This window comes from Heterodontus francisci, chromosome 6, assembly GCF_036365525.1.
Source record: "Heterodontus francisci isolate sHetFra1 chromosome 6, sHetFra1.hap1, whole genome shotgun sequence".
Classification (NCBI taxonomy): Eukaryota; Metazoa; Chordata; class Chondrichthyes; order Heterodontiformes; family Heterodontidae; genus Heterodontus; species Heterodontus francisci.
The window spans coordinates 87,527,205-87,546,200 of NC_090376.1; the positions used below are offsets into that span (position 1 = coordinate 87,527,205).

Genomic DNA, 18,996 nt, shown 5'->3' on the forward strand with positions numbered 1-18,996 from the left:
CTCTTTCATATCCTCTCCTCCCTGTCCTCTACTTATGACCAGGATGTTTCTGACATTCCTATGTATCTTTGACCATTTGCACGAGCTTTCACTCTGGACCTGAGCCAGCTGCTTTTTCCCTTTTTTTTTTTTTGTTTCCCCCCCCCCCCCCCCCCCTTCCCTATATTGGCTTCTTTTCAAGTCATTTTCTCAGGGCTCTTCTCCTCCTTGTCATTCATTTGTTCCATCTTTGATTTCTCTCTCCTCTCCCAATCCCTACACTTTTCACCACCTAAATAAATTAAAAGCAAAATACTGCGGATGCTGGAAATCTGAAATAAAAACAAGAAATGCTGGAAATACTCAGCAGGTCTGGCAGCATCTGTGGAGAGAGAAGCAGAGTTAACATTTCGGGTTAGTGACCCTTCGGAACTTTTCACCACCTGCTTGCCTTTACTGCACATTTATTGCATACTCATTGACCACTACTACTTGTTTTCAAACCCTTTTAGCTAGTTTTATATCCATTCAGCAGATACAATTTTCATTTTGCAAATCCTTGCTGGCAGTCCTACATTAACTCCTCCTTCTAAATGACCATTAATTTCATTCCATATAATGTATTTGAGGCTTACCCACTGGTCCAGCGATACCTGGTTTATCCCTTTTTCTCCTTTCTTGAACAGAAGTGTCACATTGGCGGCTCTTTATCTTCCAAAGATGTTCAACAGATTGTTGTCTAAGCCTCTCCTATTTTCTCTTTATCATCCCTTAATCATCATTCTAGACAGTAGGCCATCAGGGCTTGGTGCCATTTCCACTTTGAGTTTCAACAACTTCTTCAGCCATGATCTCATTGAATGGCAGAGCAGGCTTGAGGGGCCGAATGGCCTACTTCTGCTTCTAATTCATATGTTCACTACTACTTTCATTTCTAGAGTTAACTTATCTAATTGCTCTACCTCCTCCTCGTGTACCTCTTCCACTAACACATGTCTGTGAAAACCAAGATAAGATACTAATTTGATGTTTTTGCCATTGCTTGATTCTCGATCAGAAGATTTCCTTTTTTTTTTAAATTTACCCTTCTCTTATTCTTAATTCTGGTCTAAAATCTAGTCCTAGATTTTGTCCAATATGATTTTCATAATTTCCTACTCATTAAAGGTACTTTTGGTAATCTGTTTAGTCTCTATCTTTTAAACATTTTAGTTTTTCTATTTTTGCCCACTGTTGTAACTACCAACTTCTGGGCTGGTTTCCTGTTTCAAAAAAAAAAACTTTTTTTCATTTGTACATTAATCTTTATTCCAACTCCTTTTTTTTCCCCAGTTTTTTTTTGTATTAAATCTAATTGTTATCACTTTCTCAGATGTTCTCTTAGCCTTAAAACCAGGACTTCCTCCTTACCAGGCAGGCTTAGATATATTTGTAGCAACCTTCCCCCTGACCATCACCAACCCTTGCCTCTGCCAATTGCATTACTTTGTTCCCATCTTTTTTTTGAATTATTAAAGTAATCCATTGTTATGACTGTTGCTTCTGTATTGCTGTCTAATCTATTTACCTCTTATGTTTCCACTCCACTGTTCTGTGGTTTGTAATTAACTCTTTCTAGATGAATAACAGATTTTTAAAAAAAATCCTCTTCATCACCCTTGCATTCCAGAGTATTGCCAGAATTTTTTAATGCTGCAACCTTTTGTTTTGTCTTGTACTCTGCCCTTCCCGAATGTTTTATAACCAATAATGTTTATATCCCAATGCTGCCTTAGCTTAAAACATGTTTTTTTTAATAGTGCTGCTAATATCACTACATAGTGATTTTGTGCCTCTAGCATATCAATTTTATTCAGAATATTTTGTGCAGTAATCTATAATACAAGTGAAATCATCTGTCTGCAATATTACTAATTTGTTAAACTGAAACGCCACCTTTTTTTTTCCTTTGACCGATATTCTTTGCGACCTTCCTATTTTCCTCTTCTCCCACGCCCCAGCTTGCTCCCTCCTTTTTCCTTCCTCCTCGCCCCCCCCCACTTGCTCCATCCTCTTTTTTTTTGTTTTTCCCCCTCCCTTCCTTTTTTGTTATCCTTTATTTTCTCGTTCTTGCACATTGTGCTTTATTGATTTTAAGCCCAACTAGTAGCAAGGATTACCAGCAGGAACATTGGCTCCAGTGCGTTCTGACACAGCTTGTCTTGTCCTCCGATTGCCCCAATGTCCAAGGAATTTAAACAGTTTCCTATGCCATCATTAGCCATTCATTAACCTTCTCCATAATCTTGCTATTCATCTATTGAGTATAGAAGTGATTCTGAGATTACGTAGTTGTGTCATATTTACAGCTCCAAAATGGGCCATTTGGCTCAAAAGGTTAGGGCTGGTGTTTATGATTCACATGAGCCTCCTCCCTCCTTCAACCTATTCTTCTATTCCTTTCTCTCATGTTCGCACAACTTCCCCTTAAGTGCATCTATGTTCATCTCATATACTCGCTAGCACAAGCAGCACATTCTGACAACTCTCTGTCTAAAGAAGGTTCTCCTGAACTTCTTCCTGGATTGATTAGTGACTGACTGGATTGATTAGTGACTGACCTATTGAATATTTATGGACCCTAGTTATGGTCTTCCCCCACAAGTGAAAACCTATTCTCTACATCTACCCTTTCATAGTCGTAAACACCTCTATCAGGTCATCCCTCAGTCTTGTCTTTTCCAAGGAAAAGAACTCTAGCCTGTTCAACCTTCCTTAATAGATTGTTACCATTAAGGTCCTACTCTTTGTAATCCATCTCTTGCTTCTGGAAACTTCCTTTTTTGGGACATCTCTCCTTTTACTACTTATCTCATTGGATCCAACAGGGATCATGATTCTCATTGTTATCCTCAAAATCGTTTGCACCTGCCCCACTGGATCCCTCATCCTGCCGTTTGGAATTTGACTGTTCCTGCAGAATATTTTGCTTCTGTACTGTGCTTCATTTCTCTCCCTGCTATCCCCTCACCCCCAGATGATCATTCTCCTGAAGGGTGATTTAGATATCACCCATTTCCCTTTCTCACTAACGGTCTACGTGGGGGGTTTAAAGAGCTCTATGTGCATTTCAGCAACTATTCAGCCTCTCCTAGGTGACCAAGAGTCGCTAGCTAATTTTTTTTTGTGGTCATTATGACTGGTGTCGGGCGAATCCCCCCACCTACCAAGACTGAGGCGCACATTATTTTGCCACACTAACATTAAAACTTAAAATTGCAAGCCCTGACTGGAAGGACATTTGCATAGTACTGGCAGTGTTGGAACAATGGGGACCCAGTCGTTGCTTCCCCAATACACTGAGGAAGTGGTCAGACCAGTTTTAGTCACATGACTAACTGGCTGTTGCACAGAATTTGAATTTCCAGCAAAGGGATTTGAACAGACAGAACACTGTGCTCCTGGAACTGAAGCAAGAATTACAGCCTCTCCTGTCTGCCTGCTTCCATCTCCTTCCCACGGAACTGAATCGTGTGAAAACACATGAAACTCAGAGAAATGTTTCCTGTGTGAACCAGGTTTTAAGAAGACGACTGGGCCCCGACGAAAGCAAGAAGACTTTCAAAAACCATGAGCTCGAAGCACCGTAACAAGATAGTGCCTCAAATTTTTCCACCTTATCTTTTCTTTTTCCTATCTGCATGTGTTTATCGCGTGGGCGTGTCATATATCCGTAGGCGTGAACCGTATTAGTTTTAAGTTTTAATAAAATTTCATCTTTATATCTCAGAGCCTGTGTGAATTGGTTTCTTTGTCTTATAATTGGAAAACTGTGAACAAGGATTCACAAAAAGGGGGGCTCAAAACACAGTGCGTTTAAAATTAAACGCTGTTACACTAAGACCAGGTGAAGATAGAAAAAGACCCCGAGACACATTTCTCACCTGGTCGTAACACTGGCTGTTGGGGAAGTAAATTTTGTAATACTATATTGTCTATATGTCGAGGATGAATTCTTGGACATGAGATCAAACTGGCTGGCTGTCAAAATTTAAATGTTGCATATTCACAGCAAAATACTGAGATTGCAGAAGATGCTTTGTTGCAAAGGATACACTCAACACCGTTGACTCTCCTTTATTTCCCAATTTTACATTATAAGAATCGTGCTCTTGAGCATCATCTCCTCCAAGATTTTCACTAAGTTTTTTACGTTGGGTATTATTTACTGAACATAAGACTCAAAGGCTACACAGTATAAACTACAGTTTAAAACTGAGAAAGAAACCTCACTTTATGTGAAAAAATATCTAAGCAATATAAAAGTGAATCTATTAGTTTTGTATTTTAAAAAAAATAGAATAAAAACTCAAATGACAGGGACTGCCTGTAGAAACTACTTCATCTAGTAATTACATAAACTACTTCATCCATTTACCTTTTATAGAAAAGAATAAACATATCCATGTATCCATGAGAAGATTCGAAATATCCATGGCTATTTTGGATAACAGCAGTTACAGCCTTGTAGATTTGTTGACTTTCTACAGGCATTGCCTGTCATTTGAGTTCTTATTCTAATTTTTAAATACGAAACTAATAGATTCACTTTTATATTGCTTAGATTTTTTTCGCATTAAAATGAGGTTTCTTTCTCTGTTTTAATCTATAACATTGACCTTTTTGATCTTTGCTCAATGCTTTTATGTGCATGCATGTCTCTCTCTCTCTCGCTTAACTTGCAGGAACCAGATTTGAAAGCTCAATCGAAACAGGCAGCTGTCAACAGAGAGAAAGCTGAGGAAAGGCACAGAGAAGCACTAAGGGAGTTGAAGCAGCAAAGGGATAAAGATCTTGAAGTCCAAAATAGGTTTGTTATTCTTGTACTTGTTTGATATGTCATTGATGTGAAAACAATTCCCTCACCCAATTTTGGGAATGTCCTCCTGCTTTGCTCTGGAGTCAGGCTAGCCCTATCAAAGTTGAAATTTGTTTTTCGCTAATGTAAGTGTAAATTAGGCCTCAAGAGGACTTGGCTGAATCTGGCTTGTACCCAATCAGGTATAACCAGCTTGATTACTGACTCCAAATATGGTTGTAACAAAATTCTTTTGTGTTCGATCAAGTCCATATTTTGTTGTTCGTTTTCTGTTCTGATCATCTCTATAAATGGTTTTAAATAAAAACTCAGTCTTGTTGTCTGCTTCTCATGAAACCCTCTCATTGCTGATTTCATTAATGGCATGACCTGTTAATGTGAGCAAGACTCTTAAAAAGCATGTATAAATGTCAGCTGTTCTTATCCAGAGCTCCCATTGTTCCAGCCTTATCTCAAAACTGCCAAGGCTAACCATTTCAAGAGACCCAAATCTTGCATCCTATGTTTCAGCAAATAATTAAAGCATATTGTTGGCTAAATAGTACTTGCCCCACCAAAACCTAAAACATCCTGAGAACAAACAACTTTTAACCATTTGTGTATTCCTAGTTACAGTACAAATTACAAGCTGTCTATAACTAAAAGAAACTCAAAACTTGAAACATAAGAGATTAATCCTAATCCTGTGCATCTTGTACGGAAGGAAGAAATCTTGCTTTCTGAATCTAAATTGCTAACATTCTTTCTTTGATGGCAAATTGGAGCAGTAGCGTTTCAAGCAGAAATATTCGGAAGAAAATAAATATATGGAAGCAATCTGAGCGTGGAAGAAGTATGTTAGTCAAGTGAGGAGGGGTCGAACGGCTTCCCTCTTTTCCCGCTTGTTTGACCACAAACAGATTTAATTCTTTTTTAAAGTGGATGAACTGGCCACTTAAGTAGGTGTTTGGTTCTTGTTATGATCATAGCAAGTAAGTAATCAGACTGGTTTTCTTGAGTTCACAAAGAAAGAAGTTAACTTTATTGTACTTAAACCAAGCTAATAAAAATAATAAACTATGTTCCAACTTTCACTCGCACATAAATAGGTTACAGAATCATGAAAGCTAGATTGGTTGAGTTAGAGTCTGTTGGGGAAAAAAAGTATATAGTCTGTGGGGTTTGGTGATTTGGCTGGCTTCTAGTTGAATTCGGTGGTCCTGAGGCTTTTGGTTTGAAGAGATAGATGGCTGGTTCTTTGGGTCTCTTGGAGACAGCAATATGGATGATTTCCTCCAATGAGGTTTGATTGTAGCTGGAGATGCAACTGTGGTCAGTCAATGAGCAGGATTTGAAGGTTTCAGGCTGGTGAGGGAAGCGAGAGACAGACCCAAGACCCAAGACCCTCACTTGGGTCTGTCTGTGTAAGAGTCCAGAAGCGCCTCCTTGCTGCTGTAGAGAAACATGAGCTTAAAACTACAGATGGGGAGGGGCTTGTCACATAGTCACTCAGTCATTCAAGCATTGTAGTTAGCAATATTCTTAAAACAAACTGTTCCCTTAAACTTCCTGGGTCTTGGTTCTTGGTGGGGATGAGTAGACATTCCATCTCTCGCCTCACAGGCCTGGCAGCATAGGATACAGTGTTGCAAGTGAGGTGGCCATCCTAAGCTGCGAGCAAAGTCATCCTTTTTATCTTCTGAAATTCATCCAAAAAATATAAATTCAGGTCTCCAGTCAGTGGATTAAAGAAAATTATCATTTAACAAAGCAAGTTGGCGTGACAGTGATTGTATTGAATAGAAGTGAAGACATACTAAGTGGGGGGTGGAGGGAGTGAAGCGAGAAATTGATGCATATTGCTGCTATGAGGGGAAATTACATGAAATGTATTAAAATTCAGCAATATTTTTTTTTTAAATCTCCATAACTGAATTGCTGCATGACCAAATAAACTTGTGAATTTTGAACAGTGTATAGTTTTTTTTCTTAGGATTAAATGGCTCTCTGCAATATATTTTCCTCTAGTTGTCTCTAGTCACATGCCATGACTTGAGCCAGTCTCTGCATTGCTGCATTAAACCAGTTACTAGGAGATTCTTAAAGCAACTTTTTTTTTCTTTTTCCTAATTTGATATATTTCTGGCCTATACCCAGCCCATCCATTCAGAAAAATGAAGCTTGATATCACCTGGGATCAAATCTGTATCTTCCCCCATTTAAGGTACATCATGCTGTCCAGCACTTCTGTTTCACTAGGTGAAAATTTGTGATGCTACGGTACCCAAGTTAGAAGAGAAAACTGCATAGTGTAATATATGATGGAAAATCAATTAAAATCAGCAACCTATATTTTAAAAAAAATCAATTTAAATTTTCTATAGAGCACAATTATAACTTTACAATGTGACGGTCACCTTGGAATATTTTCAAAGGTGGACTTGTGTGTTTGCATTTTAAAATATGAAATGTTTTTCCACTTAATGCAGGTATATTAAAACGCGCAAAAAAGCACTACTCATTGAGAAAAAAAGAGCAGTAAGGATTGCACATCTTCCACCGCCTCCACCAAATCCCCTTGCTGTAAGTACTTTACAAAATGCAATGCCTAGTTCTTTAATAAAAGCAAAATACTGAAAATGCTGGAAATGTGAAATAAAACCAGAAAGTGCTGGAAATACTCAGTTCTGGCAGCATCTGTGGAGATAGAGAAACAGTTAATGTTTCAGGTCTGTGACCTTTCATCAGAACTACCTAGTTCTTTAATTTGTATTTGTGTTCCAATTTGACACTACTTTTCCAGTCCTTGTATTCTGAATTATGTGCATCCAATTAACAACCAAAGTAATTATTGCAACCCTTTTTACGACAAAGACACTTTTTAAAGTGACAAGTCCAGACAAAACCAAGCAGAGAATATTGTTTAGGTTTCAACTGTTAATATTTGAAACTTCATGCACTGGAAACCAGCCAAAGATGTCATTAATTGAACATGATGATTACGGTTTTGTTTTAACATTTTCATAAATTCTGTTTCAAATTTCTAAGGGTTCTGCCCAGGGGTTTTAGGCGTGGATTGCTTGTAATTAACAAAGAGGAGCTATTACATGAACATAATAGAAAACATGAGAGTGAGTCATGGTACTTTGCATGTGACAATGGCAGCTGTTTTACTGCCATGGATCAAGTGGTCTTGATTACTGCACCCAACAAGACCTAGTTACCAGGAGCTATATATTGCAGTGGCTGATTTTGCAGCTTTGTCTTTGTCTTTGCCAGCACTATATATTGTAGCAGAAGGCTGTTCTGCAATTAAAAACGAAAATCTCAAGGTGCAGACTGTTTGTTGGTTTATAAATAGGACTGTCCTAAAAATGCAAACAATTAGTTTAAAAAAAGAAATCTGCTTTCCTTGCTCTGAAGATGGCAGAAGTAGACAACCAATAGCTTTAGAGATGCTCAGATCCACTTGTGGTATAATAAGATTTACATTTTTTCCCCTGACCCTTTTCCTCCTTATCCTCCATATGTGATATGAATGCAGTATTATTAGAGGGTCTCTATCCATGGTACTTGAATGGCACTCATTGGACTTTAGGGCATTTATGGGTAAATGAGCTGTGAAGTTGCATGGGATGCTGCCGTCATCATCCTATGGATATGATTTCTGCATAACATGGATTTTCACAAGTCAAGTTTAAAAACATTTTAAATTTAGATGCAACGTGGGGGCATAGTGGTGAATAAAAGGAAACTAGAACCAAGAGATAAAAGCAAAATACTGCGGATGCTGGAAATCTGAAATAAAAACAAAGTGCTGGAAAAACTCAGCAGGTCTGGCAGCATCTCCGTATAGAACAGAGAAAATTGGGATAGAAGGGATGACCAGATCAGTGCGGGTAAGGCATTTAAATTTTGGGGTTAAGATGACAGTTTTTTTTAAAGTGTCCCTGATTTTGGCTTTATTGTGTTTTTCCTCCCAAATTTTGGCCTGCTTGAGCTGAAAACTTGAAACTAGTTGGTCTGGAATTCTGAGTTTCCCTCAGCCTGCTGCTAGTCAACAGATTAATCGGGACTCTCTGCAGCTGGTATTGTAAAAGTTTAAAAGTGGAGTGGAGCAAACTAATTTTAAAAGTGGAGTTAATTTCAGCAATCTAATGCATGTTTTTTTTTAAGGAAAAAAGCTAATTGCAATTATGTATCATTATTGTCTAAGAACAATTTTATAGTTATTTTTAAATTGTAGGATCTTGAAGTTCGAAAATACCCAGCAGTGAAAATGTCTGATATTGACAGCTTCTCTGTCACACACTACCATCTGCCCGAGCCTTATGTGGACAGGGAAATTAACACAAAACAGGTATCTGAACTATTTTGAATACAAGCAAATACTGCTTATTAATTAAAATAGAAGATGCAGCACAGAAACCAGTCATGTGGCCCAACCTGTCCATGCCAGTGTTTTTTTGCTCCATTCAAGCTTCCTCCTAGCTTTCCTCATCTAACTTAATCAGCATAACCTCTATTCCCTTATCTCTCAAATGCTCATCTAGCCTCCCCTTAAATGCATCTATACTAATTTGACTGAACCACTCCCTATGTTAGCAAGTTGCATATTAACCATCACCCTCTAGGTAAAGAAGTTTCCTCTGAATTCCCTATTAGTTTGCATTGATGACTATCTGTCTTGTATTGACAACCTATAGTTTTACTCTTCCCCAAAGTGGAAACAGTCTCTCATTTCATAAATTTAAAGATCTCTGTTATATCACCCCTTGGCTTTCTCTTTTTTTCAAGAGGAAAAACCTAGATTGTTCATCCTTTCCTGATGGGTATAAGTGCTCATTTTCTGGTGTCATCCTTGTAAATCTTTTGCACCTTCTCCAGTGCCTTTATATCCTTCTTGTATGTTGACCAGAACTGTACACAGTACTCCCAAGTGTGGTTTAACAAGGGTTTGATACAAGTTTGGCATAACTTCTATATTTTCAATTCTACCCCTCTAGAAATAAACCCTAGTGGTTTGTTTGCTTTTGTTATGGCCTTATTGGCCTGTGTCACAATGTTAAGTTCTTTATAGATTTGTACTCTTAGATCTTTTTGTTCTTCTACCAAATCTAGATTCTTATTTTCCAAGTAATCTGTGACCTCTTATTTTTCTTGCCAAAATGCCATACCTCGCACTTATTAGTGTTGCAATTCATTTGCCAATTATATGCCCATTCTGCAAGTTATTAATGTTGTCTTGTAATTTGTTGCCATCCTCCAATCACCCCCACCCCAATTTGGTGGCTTCTGCAAATTTAGAAATTTGTGCTTCTGATTTCCAAAGTCTAAATCATCAATATAAATTGTGAACAACAGTGGTGTTAGCCTTGTACTCTGTTTTCTGTCTTGCAATCAGCTAGCTATTCATTCTGTTACTTGCCCCTGTCGTCTTGTGCTCGGACCTTATTCATTGAGTCTATTATGTGGTACCTCAACCATGACTTTTTTATTTCTAGGTTTCTAGATGTTTTTCTATTTCCTCCTTCAGTAGGGATTCCATTATTTTACACACCGCTGATGTTAAGCTAACTGGTGCATGCGCTTGCTTGCTTTGTCTGTCTCGCTCTGTCTCTCTTGCCTGCTCCTTCTCTGTCTCTGACTTTTTTTTTATTTTCTAGTCAATTATTAAATCTATGGAATTGAATCTCTGCTATCTCTCTAGTTTCCTTTTTTAAAATGCATGGGTACATTCTGGGCCAGGGGTTTTATCCTCCTGAGTTTGGTTTAGTTTATTTAATGTTTCATTTTATTTCTAATCTCATTGTCTGTCTCCCTGGTAAATACTGAAAGTAATTATTTAGTATTTCTGCCATTTCGCTATCATTGCCTGTGATTTTTTTTTTCATCCTGTTCATCCCTTAGTGGCCCTATTCCCATCATGACTTTGCTTTTGATTTAATTTGTGCCTGTAAGATATTTTTGTTACTTGTATTCCTTGATAATTTCGTTTTATAGTTCCTCTTGGCCTTCCTAGTTGATTCTTTGACTTCTCTCCTAGTCTGTTCGTATTCTCCCTTGTCATGCTCTCCCTTGCTGTCTGTGGACTTGGTGCATGTCTCTTTCCTTGCCCTCAATTTTTCCTTTTTAACCTTTATTCATCAATGTTTAAATTTTTTTAGCAGAATATATTTTTCCTGGATTCTGTTGAACTTTTTAAATGTTTCCCACTGCTGTTCTCTATCATTATTCATTTTATTTTTCCAAATTTGATTCTCAACCTCTTAAAGTCAGCTTTTCTCCATATATCACCCTGGTCTTTGTCATGCTTATGTCCTTCAGCATTATTATCTTAGTGTTATCACTATTGTCTAGATGTTCTGCTTTTACTTATCAGCTCTGGTTCATTCCCCATTAATAGATCTTGTAGTGATTTTTTAAAAAAAAGTTGTGCTTCATGTATACTAGGTTAGAAAGGAGTCCTGTACACATTATTGGAACTGCATTACCTTATCCCCTTTACTGACCTCTTTTTTTTTTTGCCTGTCAATTTCAGGGTGGTTGAAATTTCCCCATGATTATTCTATGTTTTTTTTTACTCATTTCCCTAATTTATTTGCATATTTCTTCCTCCACCTCCTTCCACTATCAGGTCCTCTTTAGACTACCCCTATTAGTATGATGCTTTGATATTTTATATCTATCCACATGAATTCTATTTCTGCCTTGCTGATGACTGTCACTTTTTTTTTTGGATTGCCATTATGTCATCTCTTTAAAGTTACTGAGCCACCTAATTTAATATAGCATGCACAGTATTAATTGGCATACTTTACCACTAAATATTCTGAAGTTTGTCCTGCACCCAGTCTCTCTTAATTATCTGTACAGTAAATCTGTGAATTGTATGTTTGCTTTTTATCTAAATAGCTATTCCTTTCAATAGGTTAGTGCTCAACTGATTGCTGAAGAGGAAGGAAAACGTTTGGAGGAATTACAACAGGAAGCTGCGATGGAGAGGCGGGAACAGTTGGAGAAAGCTAGATTGCGAGGCAGTCATGCTCTCCAAATGGTTCATTTGATACAGGTACTAAAGGCACTACCCGTACACTGAGTAAATATTCAAAACGTCATGGAGAGATACAGCTTCGAAACAGGCCCTTCAGCCCACTGCGTCCATCAACCACCCATTTATACTAATCCTATATTAATCCCATTTTGCCCTCTCTCATCCCCACCTTCCCTCAATTCTCCTACCACAAACCTACACTAGGGGAAATTTTTTACAATAGTCAATTTACCTTTCAACCTGCAAGTCTTTGGCATGTGGGAGGAAACCCACGCGGTCACAGGGAGAACTTGCAAACTCAGCACAGGCAGTACCCAGAACCAAACCCGGGTCGCTGGAGCTGTGAGGCTGTGGTGCTAGTCATTGCACCACTGTGAATAACAACACTGGAATAATTCATCAAAAAATATAACCAATTTATTGCAGTTACAAGCCACATTGGTAGATGGCTGTGTGGTATTTGTTATGGTGCAAGTAAGGTTAAAATGTAGTTTAACACCATATTGATCATTTTTTTTTAGATTTGTGACCTCCTTGGCTGCATTAAGCCAAAATATGTGCTGTACATATGTGATGTAAGTGTAAGCCTAGTAGTTGAAGGGGTAAAGATAGGGTGGTAGATTTTGCTGTATTACAATCAAAGAAACTGTAGTTAAAGCACAAGTGTTAAAAGTAGGCTTGAAGAAAGATATTAATGCACCCCACAAATTACTGTTGCTGTAATTTTTGGTAAAGAGTAAAAAGTGAAATAGACTATTACACATTTGAAAGTTTTTATTAAAATTTCACCTGCCCAGGATAGAGAGAGACTGCTGAAGGAACTGGAACAAATGCAGCAAGCTGATCTGATCCGTAGAAGACAGACTGTGGCTCATATGCCACCCCAATTGTTTGAGCCACCATATAGACGTGTGGAAGTAAAAGAGGATCGGCAGAGGGACATGGAATTTGCCTTTGAGGACATGTATGCTGGTGATAAAAGTAAGATCAAGAGTATATGGTTTTAGTTGGTTTGAAGGTTGTTGTAAAGCTAAATATTTTTCAGAAGCTCACTATTGGGAATTGAGTGGTAAGATATTATGAAATGTAGTTCTGGAAAACTTTTTCTGTGTACACAAACATTTCAGAGCATTATAAATTGGGAAAACAAAGTTTAAAAAAAAATCTGACCAGTGCAGTTGAAAGCTACAGGGTCAGTGTTGAGACCCATAGACAGCTATTCGCCTTACAGGTAAAAATAATTCATTGGAAGGGGAGAGACAGCAACTCCATCAAGGTGGTGATCTAAGCTTGCATGTGGTGCTCTTCGGTTCGGTTATTCTGAATTTATACTATTTGAAGACTAGTGATTTGAGAAATTTTGGGTGTGTAGTACCGCTAAAAGATGAGGTATTTTGATGATTTGAAACAGTACTTTTAAAAATTCTTTTCTGTGAATGTGGGCATCATTGGTAATCCTGGCATTCATTGCCCATCCCAAGTTTGATGAGTGTCTTACTAGGCCACTCCTGAGGGCAGTTAAGTGTCAATCATTGGTTAGACCCAGGAAGGGAAGGTTTCCTTCCCCAAAGCCGTGTTGTCCAATATACTCGCCATGTGGCGGATTGGCCACATGCCTCTAATTTCTATTCCTTTTTAGACCCACACAATACTGAGTTGTTAAAGTTGTAGCGGTGGGTATGAGTATGGGTGTCACTTGCTAGACTGCTATGTGTCATCTGTCCCTAATTGAGCAAGGAAGAATTAACCACATTGCTGTTACACATACGTTAGTCACATATCTGTCAGACTGTGACCTGTTTATCAGAATATAGTTCAGTTGTCTGGTTTCTAGTTACCTGGAAGCTGAAGGGGCACTGGCTGAACGAAACAGAAAAATAGTCAATCAAAATGATAAGTTTAGATCGCTCTGAAGTGCTGTGAAAGCATGACCAGCTTTTGGAAGGACGGCGGTCTCAACTTTCTCTGGGAATCTAATGACGCAGGAGATGCTAACTGAAGAACTTGGTTCTGTTTACCTGCTAGTTGGGTTTCACGAAATAGTTGCGATGTGTAAGCAAAGGACAGCACTGCATGGCTGCCAATGAGGGTTGAACTGTGCAATTTTTGGCAAGCTGGGGCAGTGCAGCAGCATCCAAATGTTTTCAGCCTTCATCTTAATAGACCTGTGAAACGAGTGATTGGAAGGAATGGGGCACTATTGATGTAAAAGGAGAGATTACAGGAAGTTGGCTAAGAGCCAAAGGTCTATTAAATGGCCAGATGTTGTATTTGGAAATGGCAGGCAACAAAGTGTAAGCAAGTCAAGAGTCAGCGCAGAAGCCAATACATAAAGATTTGTTGATTCTTTTTCCCTCCCCAATGTCTCCTAATATCAATTCTGATAAAATAGACAGTTTACTCTTGAAGAAACTTGCTTTTTTAAAAAAAAACCCTAGAGCATACTGTCAAACAGAAAACTTCAGTTAACGGATTATCACCACCCTTTTGAGAATGCATACAGCAGGCTTGCTTTGGAAGAATTGGATTACAAAACCCTTTTTGAAGTTGTTCTGGCTCTGGCAATGAATGTATTGGTCTTGATTGCTGACTGTTTAAAGCATTAAACCTATTTTCACAAGGTTGCACACTTTTTTTTCTTAATATGCATATATTTTCTGTATCATGTGGCAAGCAGGTCACATGTTTGCGCATCAAAATCCTATTGGACAACACTGCCATAAAGGACATTTTTTGTTAAGTGAAATAAGATGCAGGGCTATCTATCAAGACAAGACAACTAGAGTACAAAAGCAAGCTTGCGGGGAACATAAGAACTGACTGTAAAGGTTTCTATAGGTATGTGAAGAGAAGATGATTGATGAAGACAAATGTAGGTCCCTTACAGTCAAACAGGGGAATTTATTATGGGGAATAAAGAAATGGCTGACCAACTAAATGCATACTTTGGTTCTGTCTTCACAAAGGAGGACACAAATATCATACCAGAAATCTTGGGGAACACAGGGCTTAGTGAGAGAGGAACTGAAAGAAATTAGTAGAGAAATGGTGTTGGGGAAATTGATGGGATTGAAGGCCAATAAATCCCCAGGGCCTGATGGTCTGCATCCCAGAGTACTTAAGGAAGTGGCCTGAGAAATAGTGGATGCTTTGGTGGTCATCTTCCAAGATTCTATAGACTCTGGAACAGTTCCTACAGATTGGAGGGTAGCTAATGTAACCCCACTATTTAAAAAGGGAGGTAGAGAGAAAGCAGGGAATTATAGACCAGTCAGCCTGATGTCGGTAGTGGGGAAAATTCAGGAGTCCATTATCAAAGATTTTATAGCAGAGCACTTGGAGAACAGTGGTAGAATCAGGCAGAGTCAGCATGGATTTATGAAAGGGAAATTATGCTTGACAAATCTACTAGAATTCTTCGAGGATGTAACTAGTAGAGTTGATGAGGGGGAGCCAGTGGATGTGGTTTATTTGGACTTTCAGAAGGCTTTCGACAAAGTCCCACATAAGAGATTAGCATGTAAAATTAAAATGCATGGGATTGGGGGTAGTGTATTGCGATGGATAGAAAATTGGTTGGCAGACAGGAAACAAAGAGTAGGGATAAATGGGTCTTTTTCCGAATGGCAGGCAGTGACTAGTGGAGTACTGCAGGGATCGGTGCTAGGGCCCCAGCTATTCACAATATATATTAATGATTTAGATGAGAGAACTAAATGTAATATCTCCATTTGCAGATGACACAAAACTGGGTGAGGGTGAATTGTGAGGAGGAATCAGAGGGCTTCAGGGTGATTTGGACAAGTTGAGTGAGTGGGCTGGTGCATGACTGATGCAGTATAATGTGGATAAATGTGAGGTTATCCACTTTGGTAGCAAAAACAGGGAGGCAGATTATTATCTGGCTATAAACAGAGAGGGGAATATGCAGCGAGACCTGGGTGTTCTCGTACACCAGTCACTGAAGGTAAGCATGCAGGTGCAACAGGCAGTAAAAAAGGCAAATGGTATGTTGGCCTTCATAGCGAGAGGATTCGAGTACAGGAGCAGGGATGTCTTGCTGCAATTCTACAGGGACTTGGTGAGGCCACACCTGGAATATTGTGTGCAGTTTTGGTCTCCTTATCTGAGGAAGGATGTTCTTGCTGTAGAGGAAGTGCAGCGAAGGTTTATCAGACTGATTCTTGGGATGGTGGGATTGACTTATGAGGAGAGATTGAGTCGGTTAGGACAATATTCGCTGGAGTTCTGAAGGGTGAGGGGGGGGATCTCATAGAAACCTATAAAATTCTAACAGGACTTGACAGGGTAGATGCAGGAAGGATGTTCCCGATGGTGGGGGAGTCCAGAACCAGGGGTCATAGCTTAAGGATATGGGGTAAACCTTTCAGGACTGAGATGAGGAGAAATTTCTTCACCCGGAGAGTGGTGAGCCTGTGGAATTCGCTAACACAGAAAGCAGTTGAGGCCAAAACGTTTTGTTTTCAAGGAGGAGTTAGATATAGCTCTTGGGTTGAAAGGGATCAAAGGGTATGGGGCGAAAGCCGGAACTGGCTACTGAGTTGGAATGTCAGCCATGATCATAATGAATGGAGGAGCAGGTTTGAAGGGCCGAATGGCCTACTTCTCCTATTTTCTGTTTCTATGAACCAACTAGAGAACAGGCTATCCTAGACTGGGTATTGTGCAGTGAGAAAGGATTAATTAACAGTCTTGTTGTGCGGGGTCCCTTTGGGAGGAGTGGCCATAACATGATAGAATTCTTTATGAAGATGGAGAGTGAAGTAGTTGAATCCGAAACTGGGGTCCTGAATCTAAATCAAGGAAACTACGAAGGTATGAAGCGCGAGTTAGCTCTGGTAGATTGGGGAACTTTACTAGAAGGGTTGATAGTGGATAGGCAATGGATAATATTTGAAGAACACATGCATGAATTACAACAATTACTCATTCCTGTCTGGCGCAAAAATAAAACTGGAAAGGTGGCTCAACTGTGGCTTACAAAAGAAATTAGGGATAGTATTGGGTCCAAACAGGAGGCATATAAAATTGCCAGAAAAAGCAACAAGTCTGAGGATTGGAAGCAGTTTAGAATTTGGCAAAGGAGGACAGAGGTTGAATAAGTGAGGGAAAATAGAGTATGAGAGTAAACTTGTGGGGAACATAAAAGCTTCTATAAAAATGTGAAGAGAAAAAGATTTACTGAAGACAAATGTAGGTCCCTTACAGTCAGAAACGGGGGAAATTATAATGGGGAACAAATAAATGGCAGAACAATTAAACACATACTTTGGTTCTGCCTTCACAAAGGAGGACACAAATAAGCTCCCAGAAATGGTAGGGAACCAAGGGTCTAATGAGAGGGAGGAACTGAAGGAAATCCGTATTAGTAGAAAAAAATAGTGCTAGGGAAATTAATGGGGTTAAAGGCTGACAAATCCCCAGGGCCTGCTAATCTACATCCCAGAGTACTAAAGGAAGTGGCCCTGGAAATAATGGATGCATTGGTGGTCATCTTCCAAAATTCTATAGACTCTGGAGCAGTTCCCACAGATTGGAGGGTGGCAAATGTCACCCCACTATTTAAAAAAAGGTGGGTGAGAAAACCAGGGAATTAAAGACCAGTTAGTCTTACATCAGTGGTGGGGAAAATGCTAGAGTCTATTATAAAAGATAGCAGAACACCTGGAAAGCATAAACGGCATTGGGCAAAGTCAGCATAGGTTTACGAAAGGGAAATCTTGCTTAACAAATCTACTGGAGTTTTTTGAGGATGTAACTAGTAGAATAAATAAGGGAGAACCAGTGGATGTGGTGTATTTGGATTTTCAGAAGGCTTTTGATAAGGTCCCACATAAGAGGTTAGTGTGGAAAATTAAAATACATGGGATTGGGGTAATATACTGGCATGGATTGAGAATTGATTGACAGACAGGAAACAGAGAGTAGGAGTAAAGGTGTATTTTTCCAGGTGGCAGGCAGTGACTAGTGGGGTACTGCAGGGATCAGTGCTTAGGCCCCAGCTATTCACAATATATATTAATGATTTGGGTGAGGGAACTAAATGAAACCTTTCCAAGTTTGCAGACGACACAAAGCTGTGGGGGGCGGGGGGGAATGTAAGCTGTGGAGTATGCAAAGAGGCTCTAATGTGATTTGGACAAGTTGGGTGAGTGGGCAAATGCATGGCAGATGCAGTATAATGTGGATAAATGTGAGGTTATCCACTTTGGTTGTAAAACAGAAAGGCAGATTATTATCTGAATGGTGATAGATTGGGAAAGGGGGAGTTGCAACGAGACCCAGGTGTCCTTGTACACCAGTTGCTGAAAGCCTGCATTCAGGTGCAGCAAGCAGTTAAAAAGGCAAATGGCATGTTGGCCTTCATTGCAAGAGGATTTGAGTACAGAGCAAGGATGTCTTACTGCAGTTATACAGCCCTTTGGTGAGACCACATCTGGAGTATTGTGTGCAGTTTTGGCCTCCTTATCTGAGGAAGGATGTTTTTGCCATGGAGGGAGTACAAAAGATTTACTCGGCTGATTCCTGGGATGCAGGATTGATGTATGTGGAGAGATTGGGTCGACTAGGCCTATATTCACTACAGTTTACAAGAATGAGTGGGGATCTCATAGAAACCTATAAAATTCTAACAGGACTAGACAGGCTAGATGCAGAGAGTGTGTTCCCGATGGCTGGGAAGTCCAGAACCGGGGGTCGCAGTCTTGAGACGGGGTAGGCCATTTAGAACCGAGATTAGGAGAAATATCTTCACTCAGTGGGTGGTGAACCTGTGGAATTTTCGACCGCAGAAGGCAGTTGAGGCCAAGTCATTAAATATATTCAAGATAGATATATTTCTCAATGCCCAAGGGATATGGCGAGAAAGAGGGAACAGGGTACTGAATTAGACGATCAGCCATGATTTTGTTTTTCAATGGCGGAGCTGGCCCAAAGGACCGAATGGCCGCCTCTGCTCCTATTTTCAATGTTTCTGTGCTATCTCGGTCCCCACTTCCTTGAGCAACCTGGGATCCAAGCCATCCGGACCAGTTGACGTATCTAGCCGAAGCATAGCCAATCTTTTTTTTTTTTAGTTTACCCTGCACGCACGCACCCCCTTTTT

At 39.4% G+C, this 18,996-nt stretch overlaps 1 protein-coding gene across 6 annotated transcripts in view; it reads left to right on the top strand.

Annotated features, from left to right (window-relative positions):
• The window catches only part of cep295 (centrosomal protein 295), a 191,908-nt gene that overhangs the window by 16,129 nt on the left and 156,783 nt on the right, over positions 1–18,996 (top strand). For 5 of the 6 annotated variants that reach the window (XM_068033994.1, XM_068033997.1, XM_068033998.1 and 2 more), the window contains exons 4-8: positions 4,704–4,828; positions 7,306–7,399; positions 9,063–9,176; positions 11,748–11,888; positions 12,668–12,851. In XM_068033994.1, coding sequence (XP_067890095.1) covers positions 4,704–4,828; positions 7,306–7,399; positions 9,063–9,176; positions 11,748–11,888; positions 12,668–12,851 — 658 coding nt within the window. Of the gene's footprint in view, positions 1–4,703; positions 4,829–6,973; positions 7,041–7,305; positions 7,400–9,062; positions 9,177–11,747; positions 11,889–12,667; positions 12,852–18,996 lie in introns of those variants that run through there. The other variant, XM_068034000.1, reaches the window with a different exon arrangement.